Source organism: Gymnoscopelus braueri (genome assembly GCF_963280865.1).
Source record: "Gymnoscopelus braueri genome assembly, chromosome: 22".
Lineage (NCBI taxonomy): Eukaryota > Metazoa > Chordata > Actinopteri > Myctophiformes > Myctophidae > Gymnoscopelus > Gymnoscopelus braueri.
The window spans coordinates 47,521,675-47,542,929 of record NC_137624.1 but is presented as its reverse complement, the minus strand read 5'-3'; the positions used below and the strand labels follow the sequence as shown (position 1 = coordinate 47,542,929).

The 21,255-nt window shown below is 42.3% G+C and overlaps 1 protein-coding gene across 2 annotated transcripts; it reads left to right on the top strand.

Moving 5' to 3' along the window:
- Positions 1 to 2,607: 2,607 nt before the first annotated feature.
- LOC308078502 (N-terminal Xaa-Pro-Lys N-methyltransferase 1-like) lies at positions 2,608 to 20,227 on the top strand. Of its 2 annotated transcripts, XR_013932527.1 has the most exons (5): positions 2,608 to 2,885; positions 8,457 to 8,624; positions 13,697 to 13,952; positions 17,628 to 18,522; positions 18,614 to 20,227. XR_013932527.1 is itself a non-coding variant. In XM_080419690.1 (4 exons), the coding sequence occupies exons 2-4, from the start codon at positions 8,457 to 8,459 to the stop codon at positions 17,882 to 17,884; spliced, it is 681 nt and encodes a 226-aa protein (XP_080275816.1). In that variant the 5' UTR covers positions 2,608 to 2,885; the 3' UTR covers positions 17,885 to 20,227. The 2 variants fall into 2 exon arrangements, 1 of the variants encoding a protein (XP_080275816.1); XM_080419690.1 differs by having other exon boundaries at positions 17,628 to 20,227.
- The last annotated feature ends 1,028 nt before the right edge of the window (positions 20,228 to 21,255 follow it).

Here is a 21,255-nt window from a genome sequence, read left to right as displayed (position 1 = left end):
TTTTTTACTTCTACTTTTTACTTTTTTTTAACTTCTACTCCACTACATCTCAGAGGCAAATATTGTACTTTTACTCTTTTACACTACAATTGTTTGACAGCTTTAGTTACTAGTTACTTTGTAGATTTTTATTTATTATTACAAAACATACATTACCCACTTCAGCCCTATATACATTTCAGCCATTTGAAAATAGCTGATCTACGAGCTTGTAGATCTGCTATTTTCAAATGATTTTTATACATTTTGAACTTGTGAAATGGGACATTCTGCATAATGGGTACATTTTCTTAAATACTTTGAGTACATTTTGATACCAATACTTTGGTACTCTTACTCAAGTAAATTTAGAATTCCAGACTTTTACTTGTAACAGAGTATTTCTACATTGCAGCATTGGTACTTGTAGGAGCCAGTTCTTTATATTCACTAATATTATTATTAATATTAGTATTTATTGGTCTTGTATGGTGGTGTGTCTAATGGCTGCAGTGTGCTCAACCCCTGGCAGCTCTCCCTTATAAGGACATATGCGTCATGCTAGGGGGCGTGACAGACGGAGAAGCACACAGTCTTTAGACTTTGTTTGTTGTATTTATTTAATCTATTATTTTATTCTACAACAAGTTTAGTTCTTTTCATGTTTCATCTCTGTAAAGAAAATAAACATCTTTAATTTGAAACCTAAACACTGAGTGAACATTTTATTCAACAAGCCTCTCTTATCTCAATCTCACAAGTGGAAAAAGTACTTTTATGTGGTCACTACAATACTTTTACTTAAGTAAAACATTTGAGTACTTTTTTCCACCACTGATTATCATTAGTATTACTATTACTGGATGGAGGCTCTCCATGGATTATGATTATGGAGTGTTAGTATAGATATGAATAATAATACATTATTATTGGACACAAAGTGATACACTTTCTCTTGTTGACTGATGATGGAAATCATCAGCTCTGCTTTACCTTGGTGACAAATCATCTTTTCTCACTGTGGTTTTGATTGATTGATTGAATATTTTATTAGGCAAAAAATGTAAAACAGCACAGTTACATTTAAAATACTTTGTCTATCAGGTCCGTTCATAAAAGTCCTTGCGGACTTGTTTCCAATGAGGGCCTTGGTATTCAATTCATATACAATACAGTGGTCACTGTGTGGTCACTGTGTGGTCACTGTGTTTTCGGCGCGCGACACCGTCGTAGTATTTGTATTTGTAAGCGTTAAAACGGATTTTTTTAAAAAATGAGCGGAAGCACTCGCGTTGCGTTCTGTGCGAGGCTTGACACGGCAAGTGTTTTATTTTGAAGAGAAAACGGAAGCATTCATGTGGCATTCTATGTGAAGCGTGACACTTAAGTGTGTGGGAAATGTAGTCCTTTCTAGTGTAGTTCTTCTAGTCATCCATGGTGGCTGGGAAGTGTAGTTCCTTAAATGTAGTCCATACAGCTACCCATGTTGGTGTATCGGAAATGCAGTTTTCTGGGTAATGTAGTAGTTGAATGAAGTTCTTCTAGCCACCCATGGTGGATGGAACATGTAGTTCTTAAATGTAGTCCTTATGGCCACATCTGCTGCAGCTAGCTGCTTTATGCTCAAAACAAACTAACAAACCAATGAGTGGAGGAGGAATTAACAATACAAATCATCATCTTATTATGATGATGCTCTTTCTAAAATGATTAAATGGACTAAATATCCATAAATAGTGTTTGTTGAGTCACTGCGTCATAGTTATAAATAATATACCTAGAGGAGACGAGAGTAGAGTTTGTCCACTAGAGGGCGACACAGTCCGTAGAATAACATTAGAGGCGTCATAACCTCTGGTTTTCATTCTATTCTATTCTATGGTCAAAATGTCCTCTTGTTTCAGGATGAAAACATGTGTCACGATGACAAGATATTGTTGCATAAAATGTGAACTATTAAATAGTAAAAGTGTTGCATAAAATATAAACTATTAAATAGTAATAGTGTTGCATAAAATGTAAATAATAATAATAATAATAATAATAATAATAATAACATTGATAATAATTATAATAATTATAATAATTATAATAATTATAATGATAATAATAATAATAATAATAATAATAATAATAATAATAATAATAATAATAATAATAATAATAAGGGTAATAATAATAATAATGATAATACTAATAATACATTTGATCATTATTCTAGATAAAATACATACAAATGTTCATTCAAAACCATCGTTTTTTGTGTGAGTGTTAGAGATGGAAGTCAAGAGCGGAACTATTCAAAACCATCTAATATTTATTTTAAAATTAAGAAAGCTGCAAGAACTGTTCTTTAGTGTTCTCTGTTAGAAAATATAAAAACAGAATTTAAAAAACATTATTAAAAATATATATACTGTATATAATTTAAAAAAAATATATATATAAAAGTACTATTAAACTTCTTATTTTGTTCGTGTTTTATGTTTGTATTGTTTGTCTTGTTGACTGTTTTCAATAAAGATAAAACAAACAAAAAAAAAAGAACCGGGTGACTCCTCCCCATAGGCTCCTCCCCCTTGCCGACCGAAGTAACCAAATAAGGAAATGACGTCATCAGATCTGTTTAAACGTGAGTCTCACCATGGCCGGCCGTCTGTAAGAGGGTCTGACACACAACCACCGTCTGTAAGAAGGTCTGACACACAACCACCGTCTGTAAGAGGGTCTGACACACAACCACCGTCTGTAAGAGGGTCTGACACACAACCACCGTCTGTAAGAGGGTCTGACACACAACCACCGTCTGTAAGAGGGTCTGACACACAACCACCGTCTGTAAGAGGGTCTGACACACAACCACCGTCTGTAAGAGGGTCTGAGGGTCTGTGACAAGGAGACAGAAGGTGAGTGTTCTTAATACGTTTATCATAATAAATCATAACAACATGAGGAGAGGAAGAGCCTTTATTTATTATTACTGTAGAATAATAACATAAAGATCTACAAAGTGTTGTGGATGAGCTTGTAGATCTGTTATGTTCGAGGTCTTTTTCCTCACACGTGTCTGTGGTAGGCTGCCATGGTGGAAGAAAGTACTCACATTTATTTTTTACTCAAGTAAAAGTATCAATACTGTAATTGTAGAAACACTCTTGTCTTGTTTTGATTACCGGATTTATTTTAGTAAAAGTATCGATTATAAAATAGCTCTCAACTTGTGAGCTATTTCTTTCAAATAGACGAAGTTTAAAAGTAATAATAATCAAAATCTACATAAGTAACTTGTAACTAAAGTTATCAAATAATTGTAGTGGAGTATAAGTATAATAATTGCCTCTGAGATGTAATTGAGTAGAAGTAAAAGTATTGAACATGGTCAAATCTGATGTCCTCATGGGGGGTCATGGTCAAATCTGAGCCTTAGTTCTACTGGATCTCTTCTCCACTAGTCTTAGTTCTACTGGATCTCTTCTCCACTAGTCTTAGTTCTACTGGATCTCTTCTCCTCTAGTCTTAGTTCTACTGGATCTCTTCTCCTCTAGTCTTAGTTCTACTGGATCTCTTCTCCACTAGCCTTAGTTCTACTGGATCTCTTCTCCACTAGTCTTAGTTCTTCTGGATCTCTTCTCCTCTAGTCTTAGTTCTACTGGATCTCTTCTCCACTAGCCTTAGTTCTACTGGATCTCTTCTCCACTAGTCTTAGTTCTACTGGATCTCTTCTCCACTAGTCTTAGTTCTACTGGATCTCTTCTCCTCTAGTCTTAGTTCTACTGGATCTCTTCTCCACTAGCCTTAGTTCTACTGGATCTCTTCTCCTCTAGTCTTAGTTCTACTGGATCTCTTCTCCACTAGTCTTAGTTCTTCTGGATCTCTTCTCCTCTAGTCTTAGTTCTACTGGATCTCTTCTCCACTAGTCTTAGTTCTTCTGGATCTCTTCTCCACTAGTCTTAGTTCTTCTGGATCTCTTCTCCACTAGTCTTAGTTCTTCTGGATCTCTTCTCCACTAGTCTTAGTTCTTCTGGATCTCTTCTCCACTAGTCTTAGTTCTACTGGATCTCTTCTCCACTAGTCTTAGTTCTTCTGGATCTCTTCTCCACTAGTCTTAGTTCTTCTGGATCTCTTCTCCACTAGTCCCTCACTAACATTTTAGTCTAGTTTTTATTTGTTGTATATCTAGTCTAGTTTTAATCATCATAGCTTAGTTTTTTTATTTCCTTTTTATTCAGTTTTCGTCAGTTAAAAAAAGGTTGGTGTGTGTGTGTGTGTGTGTGTGTGTGTGTGTGTGTGTGTGTGTGTGTGTGTGTGTGTGTGTGTGTGTGTGTGTGTGTGTGTGTGTGTGTGTGTGTGTGTGTGTGTGTGTGTGTGTGTGTGGGGCTAATTTAGGATCCATCCAGTGATGTGATTGACATGACAGCTGACAGCTAGAGGTGTCGTCATGTCATGAGGACACGCGACGCATTTGGCTCTTGTGGTGTTACAATAGTTATATATAACCTAACCCTATATACTGTTATAAGTGTTACTATAGTTATTTTAACCTAACCCTATATACTATAGCTGTGACCAAATGTTATATATACTGTTACTGTTATAAATGTTACTATAGTTATGACCAAATGTCCACAACTAATAGAATGTAAGAAATAGTGAGGAACCGTTTTCCTGGTTCTTACAATGTTTTTTTTACATATTTTTTAGAGACATGTTTACAATTAGAAAAATATCCAGGTTAGGATTAGACATTTAGAGGTTAGGATTAGACATTTAGAGGTTAGGATTAGACATTTAGAGGTTAGGATTAGACATTTAGAGGTTAGGATTAGACATTTAGAGGTTAGGATTAGGAACTAAGACTAGTGGAGAAGAGATCCAGTAGAACTAAGACTAGAGGAGAAGAGATCCAGAAGAACTAAGACTAGTGGAGAAGAGATCCAGTAGAACTAAGACTAGAGGAGAAGAGATCCAGTAGAACTAAGACTAGAGGAGAAGAGATCCAGTAGAACTAAGACTAGTGGAGAAGAGATCCAGTAGAACTAAGACTAGAGGAGAAGAGATCCAGTAGAACTAAGACTAGAGGAGAAGAGATCCAGTAGAACTAAGACTAGTGGAGAAGAGATCCAGTAGAACTAAGACTAGAGGAGAAGAGATCCAGTAGAACTAAGACTAGAGGAGAAGAGATCCAGTAGAACTAAGACTAGTGGAGAAGAGATCCAGTAGAACTAAGACTAGAGGAGAAGAGATCCAGTAGAACTAAGACTAGAGGAGAAGAGATCCAGTAGAACTAAGACTAGAGGAGAAGAGATCCAGGAGAACTAAGACTAGTGGAGAAGAGATCCAGTAGAACTAAGACTAGTGGAGAAGAGATCCAGTAGAACTAAGACTAGAGGAGAAGAGATCCAGTAGAACTAAGACTAGAGGAGAAGAGATCCAGTAGAACTAAGACTAGAGGAGAAGAGATCCAGTAGAACTAAGACTAGTGGAGAAGAGATCCAGAAGAACTAAGACTAGTGGAGAAGAGATCCAGTAGAACTAAGACTAGTGGAGAAGAGATCCAGTAGAACTAAGACTAGTGGAGAAGAGATCCAGTAGAACTAAGACTAGAGGAGAAGAGATCCAGTAGAACTAAGACTAGTGGAGAAGAGATCCAGTAGAACTAAGACTAGCGGAGAAGAGATCCAGTAGAACTAAGACTAGTGGAGAAGAGATCCAGTAGAACTAAGACTAGCGGAGAAGAGATCCAATAGAACTAAGACTAGTGGAGAAGAGATCCAGTAGAACTAAGACTAGTGGAGAAGAGATCCAGTAGAACTAAGACTAGTGGAGAAGAGATCCAGTAGAACTAAGACTAGAGGAGAAGAGATCCAGTAGAACTAAGACTAGTGGAGAAGAGATCCAGTAGAACTAAGACTAGTGGAGAAGAGATCCAGTAGAACTAAGACTAGTGGAGAAGAGATCCAGTAGAACTAAGACTAGTGGAGAAGAGATCCAGTGGAACTAAGACTAGAGGAGAAGAGATCCAGTAGAACTAAGACTAGTGGAGAAGAGATCCAGTAGAACTAAGACTAGTGGAGAAGAGATCCAGTAGAACTAAGACTAGTGGAGAAGAGATCCAGTAGAACTAAGACTAGTGGAGAAGAGATCCAGTAGAACTAAGACTAGTGGAGAAGAGATCCAGTAGAACTAAGACTAGAGGAGAAGAGATCCAGTAGAACTAAGACTAGTGGAGAAGAGATCCAGTAGAACTAAGACTAGTGGAGAAGAGATCCAGTAGAACTAAGACTAGTGGAGAAGAGATCCAGTAGAACTAAGACTAGAGGAGAAGAGATCCAGTAGAACTAAGACTAGTGGAGAAGAGATCCAGTAGAACTAAGACTAGTGGAGAAGAGATCCAATAGAACTAAGACTAGTGGAGAAGAGATCCAGTAGAACTAAGACTAGTGGAGAAGAGATCCAGTAGAACTAAGACTAGTGGAGAAGAGATCCAGTAGAACTAAGACTAGTGGAGAAGAGATCCAGTAGAACTAAGACTAGAGGAGAAGAGATCCAGTAGAACTAAGACTAGTGGAGAAGAGATCCAATAGAACTAAGACTAGTGGAGAAGAGATCCAGTAGAACTAAGACTAGTGGAGAAGAGATCCAGTAGAACTAAGACTAGTGGAGAAGAGATCCAGTAGAACTAAGACTAGTGGAGAAGAGATCCATTAGAACAGGGGTTTTCAACTGATTTTGACCCAGGGACCACCATCCTGACTAAGAGCAACCTGGGGACCACCACTATTGTGCGTGGTGGGTCCATCATAGACCCACCCCACACCATAGTGGTGGGGGGTTCATGCACCACAGGGAGCTGGAGAAAATAGCTATAATATCAATATAATATCACAAGTAAGACGCGCGAACGCTGGAAGCGAACGCAGCTCGAAAATATTGTGTATTTACGGACTTGTAATCCGTGTTATTTCACTGTGATGGGGAGAGAACTGTGTGTGTGTGTGTGTGTGTGTGTGTGTGTGTGTTTTTTGATATTACTCCTTCAGATTTTATCCAAATTTCGGTACACAAGATCTCTATAGTCATGTGATCAAGGCCGATCTGTTAGATTTTTCATATTCCATCCTGATTGGCTAAGATGAGTGGTTCAGAGATTTAATTGTGGGGGGTGGTGCAGTCGGTAGTGCTGTCGCCTCACGGCTAGAAGGTCCAGGGTTCGATTCCCGCCGGGGGCGCTGTGGGTGCTGGGAGCGTGTTCTCTCTTCCGCATCATCAGTGCCCATACCTTAGGTGGGGTTGGTGAAAGGTCCTTTCTGTGTGGAGTTTGCATGTTCTCCCCGTGTCTCCTAGGGTAGGTACCCTCACAAAAACATGTAGTAATCCTGGTCTCTATACTGCCTCCCCCTGGTCAGCCGGGGCGTCTGATGGAGGGGAAAGGAACTGGTTGGAATAACGTGTTCCTTCCACGCGATAAGAAGCTACATCCTACCGGGGAACCTCCTCCCTGTCAGGTGATAAGAAGCTACGTCCTACCGGGCAAACTCCCCCCTGTCAGGTGATAAGAAGCTACGTCCTACCGGGCAAACTCCCCCCTGTCAGGTGATAAGCAGCTACGTCTAGTGCTGCACGATTAATCGAAAAAAGATCGTGATCTCGATTCAGACACCTATGCGATCTCGATTTTAGATTATGACGTTTTTTTTTTTTGGCTTAATAATTTTATATTTACAAGAGAATTGTGTGAGAATCGTGATCTCAATTCTTATGGAGGAAAATCGTGATTCTCATTTGAGCAAGAATCGTGCAGCCCTAGCTACGTCCTACCGGGGAAACCCCCCCCTGTCAGGTGATAAGCAGCTACGTCCTACCGGGGAAACCCCCCCTGTCAGGTGATAAGAAGCTACGTCCTACCGGGGAAACCCCCCCCTGTCAGGTGATAAGCAGCTACGTCCTACCGGGGAAACCCCCCCCTGTCAGGTGATAAGAAGCTACGTCCTACCGGGGAAACTCCTCCCTGTCAGGTGATAAGAAGCTACGTCCTACCGGGGAAACTCCCCCCTGTCAGGTGATAAGAAGCTACGTCCTACCGGGGAAACTCCTCCCTGTCAGGTGATAAGAAGCTACGTCCTACCGGGGAAACTCCCCCCTGTCAGGTGATAAGAAGCTACGTCCTACCGGGGAAACTCCCCCCTGTCAGGTGATAAGAAGCTACGTCCTACCGGGGAAACCCCCCCCTGTCAGGTGATAAGAAGCTACGTCCTACCGGGGAAACTCCCCCCTGTCAGGTGATAAGCAGCGGCCTGCTCACTCCTCATGCATTGAAGGAAGCATGAGTTCAGTTCGGGGCTCTCCCTAGGCTGGCAGAGGGAGAGTAGTGCCCAGGATTACATAGGCAATTGGCAGTGGGTGAAAAAATGGGTTACAAAATCGTGGGATGAAAAAAAAGAAAAAAATAGATATTTTTTTTTTTGTTGTTGAATCAGATGAGTGGTTCAGAGATGGAGACCCCCACCCAGCAGAGGTTCTACACCCAGGCGGAGGACTACTGGAGGGACGTGGCCCCCACGGTAGACGGCATGCTGGGCGGGTACGGCAGCATCTCCAACATCGACCTGAACGGCTCCAAGCTGTTCCTGCAGAAGTTCCTGGGAGTAAGTCACTGTGTTAGGCTTTAAGCCAAGTCAATTATATAGTAGTAAGATATTTCTTTTCTAAAGCCACCATTTTAAGTAAAATCTTGCTTCTGGGGGGGGGGGTCCCTGGAACAAAACATTTTGAGATGGAGGTCCGCGGTCCTTTTGTGGGTCCTTGACATGAAAAAGTTTGAGAACAGAAGTTTTTCAGAAAACTGTTAGGATGAAACAAGTCCGCAAGGACCTTTTTGGTCGGACCTTTTAGACAAAAGTATTATAAATGTAACTAAGTATGTAATGTGTTGTTTTACATTCTTTTGCCTAATAACATTTTCAATCAATCAATCAATCAATCAAACATTTGTAGAATCCCCCAGAAGCAAAGATTTGAGTTAAAAATGTTATAATAATATATATATATTATATATTATATTTGCACACATTTGCACGAAAAAAAAATAGCAGATCTACAAGCTCATATCCTATGAGCTTGTAGATCTTCTATTTTTGAATACCAAAGAAATCTTAAAATGACACACAGATGTGTTCCCGGTCTTAAAGGGTAAAGACCTGAGGCCCATTCTACAAAGAACTTCTAAATCACTGATAGAGAGAGATGAAGCAGGGACCTCTTAGCTGAGAGAAAGATGAAGCAGGGACCCCTTAGCTGAGAGAGAGATGAAGCAGGGACCTCTTAGCTGAGAGACAGATGAAGCAGGGACCTCTTAGCTGAGAGACAGATGAAGCAGGGACCTCTTAGCTGAGAGACAGATGAAGCAGGGACCTCTTAGCTGAGAGAAAGATGAAGCAGGGACCTCTTAGCTGAGAGACAGATGAAGCAGGGACCTCTTAGCTGAGAGACAGATGAAGCAGGGACCTCTTAGCTGAGAGAGATGAAGCAGGGACCCCTTAGCTGAGAGACAGATGAAGCAGGGACCTCTTAGCTGAGAGAAAGATGAAGCAGGGACCCCTTAGCTGAGAGAGAGATGAAGCAGGGACCCCTTAGCTGAGACAGATGAAGCAGGGACCCCTTAGCTGAGAGACAGATGAAGCAGGGACCCCTTAGCTGAGAGACAGATGAAGCAGGGACCCCTTAGCTGAGAGACGGATAGCTAACTATAGGAAGGAGAGGGTGAGACAGGTTCTAACTGTCCTCTATGTCTATAGAAAGGAGAGGGTAAGACAGGTCTAACTGTCCTCTATGTCTATAGGAAGGAGAGGGTAAGACAGGGTCTAACTGTCCTCTATGTCTATAGGAAGGAGAGGGTAAGACAGGTTCTAACTATCTTCTATGTCTATAGGAAGGAGAGGGTAAGACAGGGTCTAACTATTTTCTATGTCTATAGGAAGGAGAGGGTAAGACAGGTTCTAACTATCTTCTATGTCTATAGGAAGGAGAGGGTAAGACAGGTTCTAACTATCTTCTATGTCTATAGGAAGGAGAGGGTAAGACAGGCTCTAACTGTCCTCTATGTCTATAGGAAGGAGAGGGTAAGACAGGGTCTAACTATCTTCTATATCTATAGGAAGGAGAGGGTAAGACAGGTCTAACTGTCCTCTATGTCTATAGGAAGGAGAGGGTAAGACAGGCTCTAACTGTCCTCTATGTCTATAGGAAGGAGAGGGTAAGACAGGTCTAACTGTCCTTTATGTCTATAGGAAGGAGAGGGTAAGAGGAAGGAGAGGGTAAGACAGGTCTAACTGTCCTCTATGTCTATAGGAAGGAGAGGGTAAGACAGGCTCTAACTGTCCTCTATGTCTATAGGAAGGAGAGGGTAAGACAGGTCTAACTGTCCTCTATGTCTATAGGAAGGAGAGGGTAAGACAGGCTCTAACTGTCCTCTATGTCTATAGGAAGGAGAGGGTAAGACAGGCTCTAACTGTCCTCTATGTCTATAGGAAGGAGAGGGTAAGAGGAAGGAGAGGGTAAGACAGGTCTAACTGTCCTCTATGTCTATAGGAAGGAGAGGGTAAGAGGAAGGAGAGGGTAAGACAGGTCTAACTGTCCTCTATGTCTATAGGAAGGAGAGGGTAAGACAGGCTCTAACTGTCCTCTATGTTTGCCAGACCCAAGGGGTCGGGCTTACATGAGGCTTTGTACCTGTTTCGTCCATACATGGGCATGGTCACTTTGTCCTCCGGACCCAGCCAAAAAAGTCTGTCCCCCCATAGACACAGGCTGACACGTCATTTGAAGTCCGGTGACGTAGTGCTCTTATCTTATAAAGTACTTATTCTGGGTCTGGCAGAACCAGGTCTCCTGGTCTTGTTATAGGAAGGAGAGGGTAAGGCAGGGTCTAACTGTCCTCTATGTCTATAGGAAGGAGAGGGTAAGACAGGTCTAACTGTCCTCTATGTCTATAGGAAGGAGAGGGTAAGACAGGTTCTAACTGTCCTCTATGTCTATAGGAAGGAGAGGGTAAGACAGGTCTAACTGTCCTCTATGTCTATAGGAAGGAGAGGGTAAGAGGAAGGAGAGGGTAAGACAGGTCTAACTGTCCTCTATGTCTATAGGAAGGAGAGGGTAAGACAGGTTCTAACTGTCCTCTATGTCTATAGGAAGGAGAGGGTAAGACAGGTCTAACTGTCCTCTATGTCTATAGGAAGGAGAGGGTAAGACAGGTCTAACTGTCCTCTATGTCTATAGGAAGGAGAGGGTAAGACAGGTTCTAACTGTCCTCTATGTCTATAGGAAGGAGAGGGTAAGACAGGTCTAACTGTCCTCTATGTCTATAGGAAGGAGAGGGTAAGAGGAAGGAGAGGGTAAGACAGGTCTAACTGTCCTCTATGTCTATAGGAAGGAGAGGGTAAGACAGGTTCTAACTGTCCTCTATGTCTATAGGAAGGAGAGGGTAAGGCAGGGTCTAACTGTCCTCTATGTCTATAGGAAGGAGAGGGTAAGACAGGTCTAACTGTCCTCTATGTCTATAGGAAGGAGAGGGTAAGACAGGTTCTAACTGTCCTCTATGTCTATAGGAAGGAGAGGGTAAGACAGGTTCTAACTGTCCTCTATGTCTATAGGAAGGAAAGGGTAAGACAGGTTCTAACTGTCCTCTATGTCTATAGGAATTAGAGGGTAAGACAGGTCTAACTGTCCTCTATGTCTATAGGAAGGAGAGGGTAAGACAGGTCTAACTGTCCTCTATGTCTATAGGAAGGAGAGGGTAAGACAGGTTCTAACTGTCCTCTATGTCTATAGGAAGGAGAGGGTAAGACAGGTCTAACTGTCCTCTATGTCTATAGGAAGGAGAGGGTAAGAGGAAGGAGAGGGTAAGACAGGTCTAACTGTCCTCTATGTCTATAGGAAGGAGAGGGTAAGACAGGTTCTAACTGTCCTCTATGTCTATAGGAAGGAGAGGGTAAGACAGGTCTAACTGTCTTCTATGTCTATAGGAAGGAGAGGGTAAGACAGGCTCTAACTGTCCTCTATGTCTATAGGAAGGAGAGGGTAAGACAGGCTCTAACTGTCCTCTATGTCTATAGGAAGGAGAGGGTAAGACAGGCTCTAACTGTCCTCTATGTCTATAGGAAGGAGAGGGTAAGACAGGTCTAACTGTCCTCTATGTCTATAGGAAGGAGAGGGTAAGACAGGTCTAACTGTCCTCTATGTCTATAGGAAGGAGAGGGTAAGACAGGCTCTAACTGTCCTCTATGTCTATAGGAAGGAGAGGGTAAGACAGGTCTAACTGTCCTCTATGTCTATAGGAAGGAGAGGGTAAGACAGGTTCTAACTGTCCTCTATGTCTATAGGAAGGAGAGGGTAAGACAGGCTCTAACTGTCCTCTATGTCTATAGGAAGGAGAGGGTAAGACAGGTTCTAACTGTCCTCTATGTCTATAGGAAGGAGAGGGTAAGACAGGTCTAACTGTCCTCTATGTCTATAGGAAGGAGAGGGTAAGACAGGTTCTAACTGTCTTCTATGTCTATAGGAAGGAGAGGGTAAGACAGGTTCTAACTGTCCTCTATGTCTATAGGAAGGAGAGGGTAAGAGAGGTTCTAACTGTCTTCTATGTCTATAGGAAGGAGAGGGTAAGACAGGTTCTAACTGTCCTCTATGTCTATAGGAAGGAGAGGGTAAGACAGGTCTAACTGTCCTCTATGTCTATAGGAAGGAGAGGGTAAGACAGGTCTAACTGTCCTCTATGTCTATAGGAAGGAGAGGGTAAGACAGGTCTAACTGTCCTCTATGTCTATAGGAAGGAGAGGGTAAGACAGGCTCTAACTGTCCTCTATGTCTATAGGAAGGAGAGGGTAAGACAGGTGTAACTGTCTTCTATGTCTATAGGAAGGAGAGGGTAAGACAGGCTCTAACTGTCCTCTATGTCTATAGGAAGGAGAGGGTAAGACAGGTTCTAACTGTCTTCTATGTCTATAGGAAGGAGAGGGTAAGACAGGTTCTAACTGTCTTCTATGTCTATAGGAAGGAGAGGGTAAGACAGGCTCTAACTGTCCTCTATGTCTATAGGAAGGAGAGGGTAAGACAGGTTCTAACTGTCTTCTATGTCTATAGGAAGGAGAGGGTAAGACAGGTTCTAACTGTCTTCTATGTCTATAGGAAGGAGAGGGTAAGACAGGTTCTAACTGTCTTCTATGTCTATAGGAAGGAGAGGGTAAGACAGGTTCTAACTGTCTTCTATGTCTATAGGAAGGAGAGGGTAAGACAGGTCTAACTGTCCTCTATGTCTATAGGAAGGAGAGGGTAAGACAGGTTCTAACTGTCTTCTATGTCTATAGGAAGGAGAGGGTAAGACAGGTTCTAACTGTCCTCTATGTCTATAGGAAGGAGAGGGTAAGACAGGTTCTAACTGTCCTCTATGTCTATAGGAAGGAGAGGGTAAGACAGGTCTAACTGTCCTCTATGTCTATAGGAAGGAGAGGGTAAGACAGGTTCTAACTGTCCTCTATGTCTATAGGAAGGAGAGGGTAAGACAGGTCTAACTGTCCTCTATGTCTATAGGAAGGAGAGGGTAAGACAGGTCTAACTGTCCTCTATGTCTATAGGAAGGAGAGGGTAAGACAGGTCTAACTGTCCTCTATGTCTATAGGAAGGAGAGGGTAAGACAGGTTCTAACTGTCCTCTATGTCTATAGGAAGGAGAGGGTAAGACAGGCAGCGGCTGTGCTCTGGACTGTGGAGCGGGCATCGGTCGCATCACTAAGCGTCTCCTCCTGCCTCTGTTCTCCACGGTGGATCTGGTGGACGTGACGCAGGAGTTCCTGGACAAGGCTCCGTCCTACCTGGGCGACGAGGACGCCCGGCGGGTGGGACACTATTACTGCCAGGGCCTGCAGGACTTTGTCCCCGAGGACGGCCGCTACGACGTCATCTGGGTCCAGTGGGTCATCGGTGAGACGCTTTGGTTGTTTGTTTTCACTTCCAACAGAATTTAAAGAGGATTCACAGAGAATCTAATGTGAAGGAGAACGCCTAAAGAACCCTGCAGGGCCTTTTTAGCATCAGAGAATCAGTCTAATGTGAAGGAGAACGCCTAAAGAACCCTGCAGGGCCTTTTTAACATCAGAGAATCAGTCTAATGTGAAGGAGAACGCCTAAAGAACCCTGCAGGGCCTTTTTAGCATCAGAGAATCAGTCTAATGTGAAGGAGAACGCCTAAAGAACCCTGCAGGGCCTTTTTAGCATCAGAGAATCAGTCTAATGTGAAGGAGAACGCCTAAAGAACCCTGCAGGGCCTTTTTAACATCAGAGAATCAGTCTAATGTGAAGGAGAACGCCTAAAGAACCCTGCAGGGCCTTTTTAACATCAGAGAATCAGTCTAATGTGAAGGAGAACGCCTAAAGAACCCTGCAGGGCCTTTTTAGCATCAGAGAATCAGTCTAATGTGAAGGAGAACGCCTAAAGAACCCTGCAGGGCCTTTTTAGCATCAGAGAATCAGTCTAATGTGAAGGAGAACGCCTAAAGAACCCTGCAGGGCCTTTTTAACATCAGAGAATCAGTCTAATGTGAAGGAGAACGCCTAAAGAACCCTGCAGGGCCTTTTTAGCATCAGAGAATCAGTCTAATGTGAAGGAGAACGCCTAAAGAACCCTGCAGGGCCTTTTTAACATCAGAGAATCAGTCTAATGTGAAGGAGAACGCCTAAAGAACCCTGCAGGGCCTTTTTAGCATCAGAGAATCAGTCTAATGTGAAGGAGAACGCCTAAAGAACCCTGCAGGGCCTTTTTAGCATCAGAGAATCAGTCTAATGTGAAGGAGAACGCCTAAAGAACCCTGCAGGGCCTTTTTAACATCAGAGAATCAGTCTAATGTGAAGGAGAACGCCTAAAGAACCCTGCTGGGCCTTTTTAGCATCAGAGAATCAGTCTAATGTGAAGGAGAACGCCTAAAGAACCCTGCTGGGCCTTTTTAAGAAGTGGCAATTCCAGGAATTTCTGTAAATGGTGCATTTATACACTGTAGCGCTTTTATCCAAAGCGCTTTACATAGATTGTGCATAGAGCACCGAAGTCTGACGTAATTTACACTTCCTACCTGGGTCGGGTTTTTCCACCCCCGTTCTGAATCCCCACATAGACGTGTTTAATATCGTGTGTTCTTATTTGATCTCTTATGGATATGAAGCATCAACTGACGGTGAGAAAACGCTAATGTTACTTCAGCCGAATTAGTTACATTTTCGCCAGAAACAGATCAAATATGAGTGACTGACTATCATAAACGATACAGAGCCTCCTCCCTGACAATATCTATATAGATATGATATATAATCTCTATATATAATATATATATAATATAAACGATACAAAGCCTCCTCCCTGACAATATCTATATAGATGTAATATATAATCTCTATATATAATATATATATAATATAAACGATACAGAGCCACCTCCCTGACAATATCTATATAGATGTAATATATAATCTCTATATATAATATATATATATAGTATAGACGATACAGAGCCACCTCCCTGACAATATCTATATAGATATAATATATAATCTCTATATATAATATATATATAGTATAAACGATACAGAGCCTCCTCCCTGACAATATCGCCGAGACAGTTTGTTTATTTTTGGACCACAATTCTTACATGAGACGATTCTAAGATGACCCAATGTTGTTTACTTTACGACCCAGGGGATGGACAAGTGACGTCAGGACTTCTGTACTCTATTACATTCACCCATTCACACACCCATTATGGGGTAAACACTTTATATTTGAAATCTGAACGTTTATGTAGATGTACGGACCGTAAATAGAGAAAGTGCAAACACCAGGTTAAAGTTGATCCATGACTCTAACAGGAGTTTTCATGTACCGCAGGGTAAGACTACAGGAGCAGTTGTTAATAAATAGACGAACAAATGAATGAATATTCTTTAACGTGCGGAATCCTAAACAGGCAGCGCTGTGATTCTGAATTTTGTTACGATTACAGTGATTAGTATCATTGACACCACCTGGGCGAGTGAGTCGTGTATCTTTCACAACGTTAATCTCACACTAAAGAGTATGTGTTGAACAACAGCCATGCTGCCTTGCAGTTTAAGCGCAGATTTCAGCTTGAGAAAAGAACCCTCCAACCGTCTGGGAACGTGGAATCTGTTGCTGGTTCATAGTCGTGCGTGCGTGTGTGCGTGCGTTTGTGTTTTAACAGCGCAGTGTTGATTTTGTAGACTAAAACTATGACACTTTTTTCACTGATGAAAATCAAATCTAAGCTATGATGACTAAAACCAAGACTCAATAAATTGACAATTTGGTCAACAAATAAAAAGTAGACTAAAGTGTCAGTGAGGATCTAGTGGAGAAGAGATCCAGTAGAACTAAAAGACATTTTATGTTTGGTTGCGCTCTGAAAATAACAGATCTACAAGCTCACAACGCGTCCTGCTGCGACGCGTTGTGAGCTTGTAGATCAGTTTAGTTGACTAAATCAACTGTAGATTTAGTCGACTATAATCTTATGATATTTAGTCGACTAAAACTAGACAAAAACTAAAACATTTCAGAATGACTCAAATATGAATAAAACTAAATGGAATTTTATTCAAAAGACTATAAATAAAACTAAATCAAATGTTGCTGTAAAAATCAACACTGGGAGACGACACGTTTTTACTGATGGGTGAAAGGGCTCAAGCCCCTTTTATGTCTATGTGTGCACGTGAGTGTTGACAGTCTATGTGTATGTGTGCACGTGAGTGTTGACAGTCTATGTGTATGTGTGCACGTGAGTGTTGACAGTCTATGTGTATGTGTGCACGTGAGTGTTGACAGTCTATGTGTATGTGTGCACGTGAGTGTTGACAGTCTATGTGTATGTGTGCACGTGAGTGTTGACAGTCTATGTGTATGTGTGCACGTGAGTGTTGACAGTCTATGTGTATGTGTGCACGTGAGTGTTGACAGTCTATGTGTATGTGTGCACGTGAGTGTTGACAGTCTATGTGTATGTGTGCACGTGAGTGTTGACAGTCTATGTGTATGTGTGCACGTGAGTGTTGACAGTCTATGTCTATGTGTGCACGTGAGTGTTGACAGTCTATGTGTATGTGTGCACGTGAGTGTTGACAGTCTATGTGTATGTGTGCACGTGAGTGTTGACAGTCTATGTGTATGTGTGCACGTGAGTGTTGACAGTCTATGTCTATGTGTGCACGTGAGTGTTGACAGTCTATGTGTATGTGTGCACGTGAGTGTTGACAGTCTATGTGTATGTGTGCACGTGAGTGTTGACAGTCTATGTGTATGTGTGCACGTGAGTGTTGACAGTCTATGTCTATGTGTGCACGTGAGTGTTGACAGTCTATGTGTATGTGTGCACGTGAGTGTTGACAGTCTATGTGTATGTGTGCACGTGAGTGTTGACAGCTATAACAGCCACAGGTGACAGAAGCCTGTCAGACCATAATGCTAGCTTAACAACGGTTGCTAAGCTAGCATTGGACAATGACTTTTGGGGCGGGGTTTAGTGAAGGTCCATTGCGTTTGTTCTTAATGTTGACTCCTCCTCCGCCTCTCTAACCCCGCCCCCTCCCCAGGTCACCTGACCAACGACCACCTGGTGGACTTCCTGCGGCGCTGTGGCTCCGCCCTGCGTCCCAACGGCCTGGTGGTGATCAAGGACAACGTGGCGTACGAGGGCGTGGTCCCCGACGACACGGACAGCAGCGTGTGTCGAGACCTGGACATCGTGCGGTCCCTGGTGCAGCGGGCGGGGCTACGCATCGTCCACGAGGAGCAGCAGAGAGACTTCCCCAAGGAGATCTACCAAGTCCACACCCTGGCTCTGAGATAGGAGATCTACCAAGTCCACACCCTGGCTCTGAGATAGAAGATCTACAAGTCCACACCCTGGCTCTGAGATAGGAGATCTACAAGTCCACACCCTGGCTCTGAGATAGGAGATCTACAAGTCCACACCCTGGCTCTGAGATAGGAGATCTACAAGTCCACCCCCTGGCTCTGAGATAGAAGATCTACAAGCTCACACACCCTGGCTCTGAGATAGATCTACAAGATCAACAAGATCGTATACTGCTAGATCTACAAGAACACACACACACACACACACACACACACACACACACACACACACACACACACACACACACACACACACACACACACACACACACACACACACACACACACACACACACACACACATTCTCTCTGGCACTGAGATAGGAGATCTACAAGTCCACACCCTGGCACTGAGATAGATCTACAAGTCCACATACTGGCCCTCAGATATGGATGGATGGAGGGTCAGAGGTCAAACACAGATGTTGATCTAATCACCAGACTTTTAAATTCAAGGACTTGATATGAACTCAATCAGTAGTTTATATGAATTCAATCAGTAGTTTGATATGAATTCAATCAGTAGTTTATATGAATTCAATCAGTAGTTTGATATGAACTCAATCAGTAGTTTATATGAATTCAATCAGTAGTTTGATATGAATTCAATCAGTAGTTTATATGAATTCAATCAGTAGTTTGATATGAATTCAATCAGTAGTTTGATATGAACTCAATCAGTAGTTTGATATGAACTCAATCAGTAGTTTTCAAACCGTTTCATGTCAAGGACCCCCACATTGATATGAATTTGTCGGCGGACCCCCATCTGAAAATGTTTTGTGCCAGGGACCCCCAGAAGAGAAGATTTGTGTAAAAAAAATCATAATTTCCTAAACATTTTTGATATTTTTAAAATATAGCATAATGTACAAGCTTGTAGATCTGCTATTTTAGAATAGACAACATATTAATGGATAACGTTGTTAAGATGATTGTGATGCTACATGAACTAGTTTTACTGGGGACCCCCTGGAATCCCCTCGAAGGACCCCTGGGGGTCCCCCGGACCCCACTTTGAGAACCAATGCAGTAGACCAGTGAGTTGTTTTTTTTTTAATTCAAGGAGCCCAGTTTGATATGAATTAAGCCTCCAGTTCATACCTGTTTAAAATAAAATAAACATAAAGAATTCCCCTTCGATGATGTCATTGGTAGGCAGGTTTGTGCAGTCTCCTAAGCTCTTCAAGTTCTCCTTTAATTCTATTTGACAACATCTTAAAGCAGCTCTATGTCCATTTTAACAACTATATATGATGTCCCACAAAAGGATAAAGTTACATGTTTAAGCAATAACAATCATCCTTCCATAGACTCAGGGGGTCCCTGCTAGGGGCTTGACTGTATTACTATGTATAGACTCAGGGGGTCCCTGCTAGGGGCTTGACTGTATTACTATGTATAGACTCAGGGGGTCCCTGCTAAGGGCTTGACTATTACTATGTATAGACTCAGGGGGTCCCTGCTAGGGGCTTGACTGTATTACTATGTATACACGAATCCACGGAGCGCTGCCCTGCGCGCAGCCATTGCTGCGGTGTCAACGCTCCGCGGACGCGACACCGCAGCAATGGCCGCCTACAGGCAGCTACAGGCAGCGCGTCTGTGGATTCGTCTATAGACTCAGGGGGTCCCTGCTAGGGGCTTGACTGTATTACTATGTATAGACTCAGGGGGTCCCTGCTAGGGGCTTGACTGTATTACTATGTATAGACTCAAGGGGGTCCCTGCTAAGGGCTTGACTATTACTATGTATAGACTCAGGGGGGTCCCTGCTAAGGGCTTGACTATTACTATGTATAGACTCAGGGGGTCCCTGCTAGGGGCTTGACTGTATTACTATGTATAGACTCAGGGGGTCCCTGCTAAGGGCTTGACTGTATTACTATGTATAGACTCAGGGGGTCCCTGCTAAGGGCTTGACTATTACTATGTATAGACTCAGGGGGGTCCCTGCTAAGGGCTTGACTATTACTATGTATAGACTCAGGGGGTCCCTGCTAGGGGCTGACTATTACTATGTATAGACTCAGGGGGTCCCTGCTAGGGGCTTGACTAGGGGGACAATGAGTTTCATCCTGGCATTCGCTAAGGCACCAAGGCAGAACTGCCAGTCAAAGTGAAGACTGGCCAATCACAGCCCGTCCTCCCTGACCATGCTCGCAGAGACTCTTGGGTAATGAAGTCAAAGACGATGGCTGCCATGTTACTTGTGTCCAAAGTGGCCACTGATACCACAAACTACATGGTGCTGCTTTAACTAATAAGCAAACAAATAAATACAAAATAAATGTTTAATAATTGCTGATACGGATTTCATAAAAAAAAGTCAAATCATGGCCAATGTTTCCACCAAATTGATATCATAGATTAACCATTTAAAGGGAAATACCACTCATTTTCAACATTGAGCTATGTCATTAATATACATTAGAGCGGGGGGGGGGTCCCAGATGATTATCTTAATGTGCAACATAGTTTTCTCACTCAACAGTAAACAAACCAGCATACAGTATAAGTGTTTACAGGGTATATCTGCACATTTATAAAGTTACCATTTAAGGACTTTTAAGACCTTTTTAATAATTGTCAAATATTACCTAAGAAAGACATTGTGAAAATAGCCGATCTACAAGCTCACAATATTTATCTGTGGAACCGAGTCAAACTAAACCTAAAGCCTACAATTCCAAGTGCTTGGCAGGGTCCCCTGTTCAAATATGATTATTGTGGGGGGTCCCCAGTTCAAATATGATTATTGTGGGGGGTCCCCAGTTCAAATATGATTATTTTGGGGGGTCCCCAGTTCAAATATGATTATTTTGGGGGGTCCCCAGTTCAAATATGATTATTGTGGGGGGTCCCCAGTTCAAATATGATTATTGTGGGGGGTCCCCAGTTCAAATATGATTATTTTGGGGGGTCCCCAGTTCAAATATGATTATTGTGGGGGGTCCCCAGTTCAAATATGATTATTTAGGTGGGTGGGAACCCTGGCTCTATAGGCTGCCTGAACAGGGAATCTCTTCCAGCTGAAACAGTGTGACTTGAATATAAAGTTATAGTAGAATATAAAACCAATGTTTTCTATCATCTACAAATACAATGAAACGTGTCTACAGACGACAGTCCACCGCGTCCTCGAAAGAGAAAACGCCTCCAAGAGTTCAGAGGTGAAGAGGTGAGTGGGAAGAGGCAAACCATAGACTGTACAAAGATATGGACACAGCAAGCCTAGACTGTCTGACATCATGTCAATTAAATCAAAGCATTTTGTGGTTGTTTTTACTTAGTCTAGTTTGC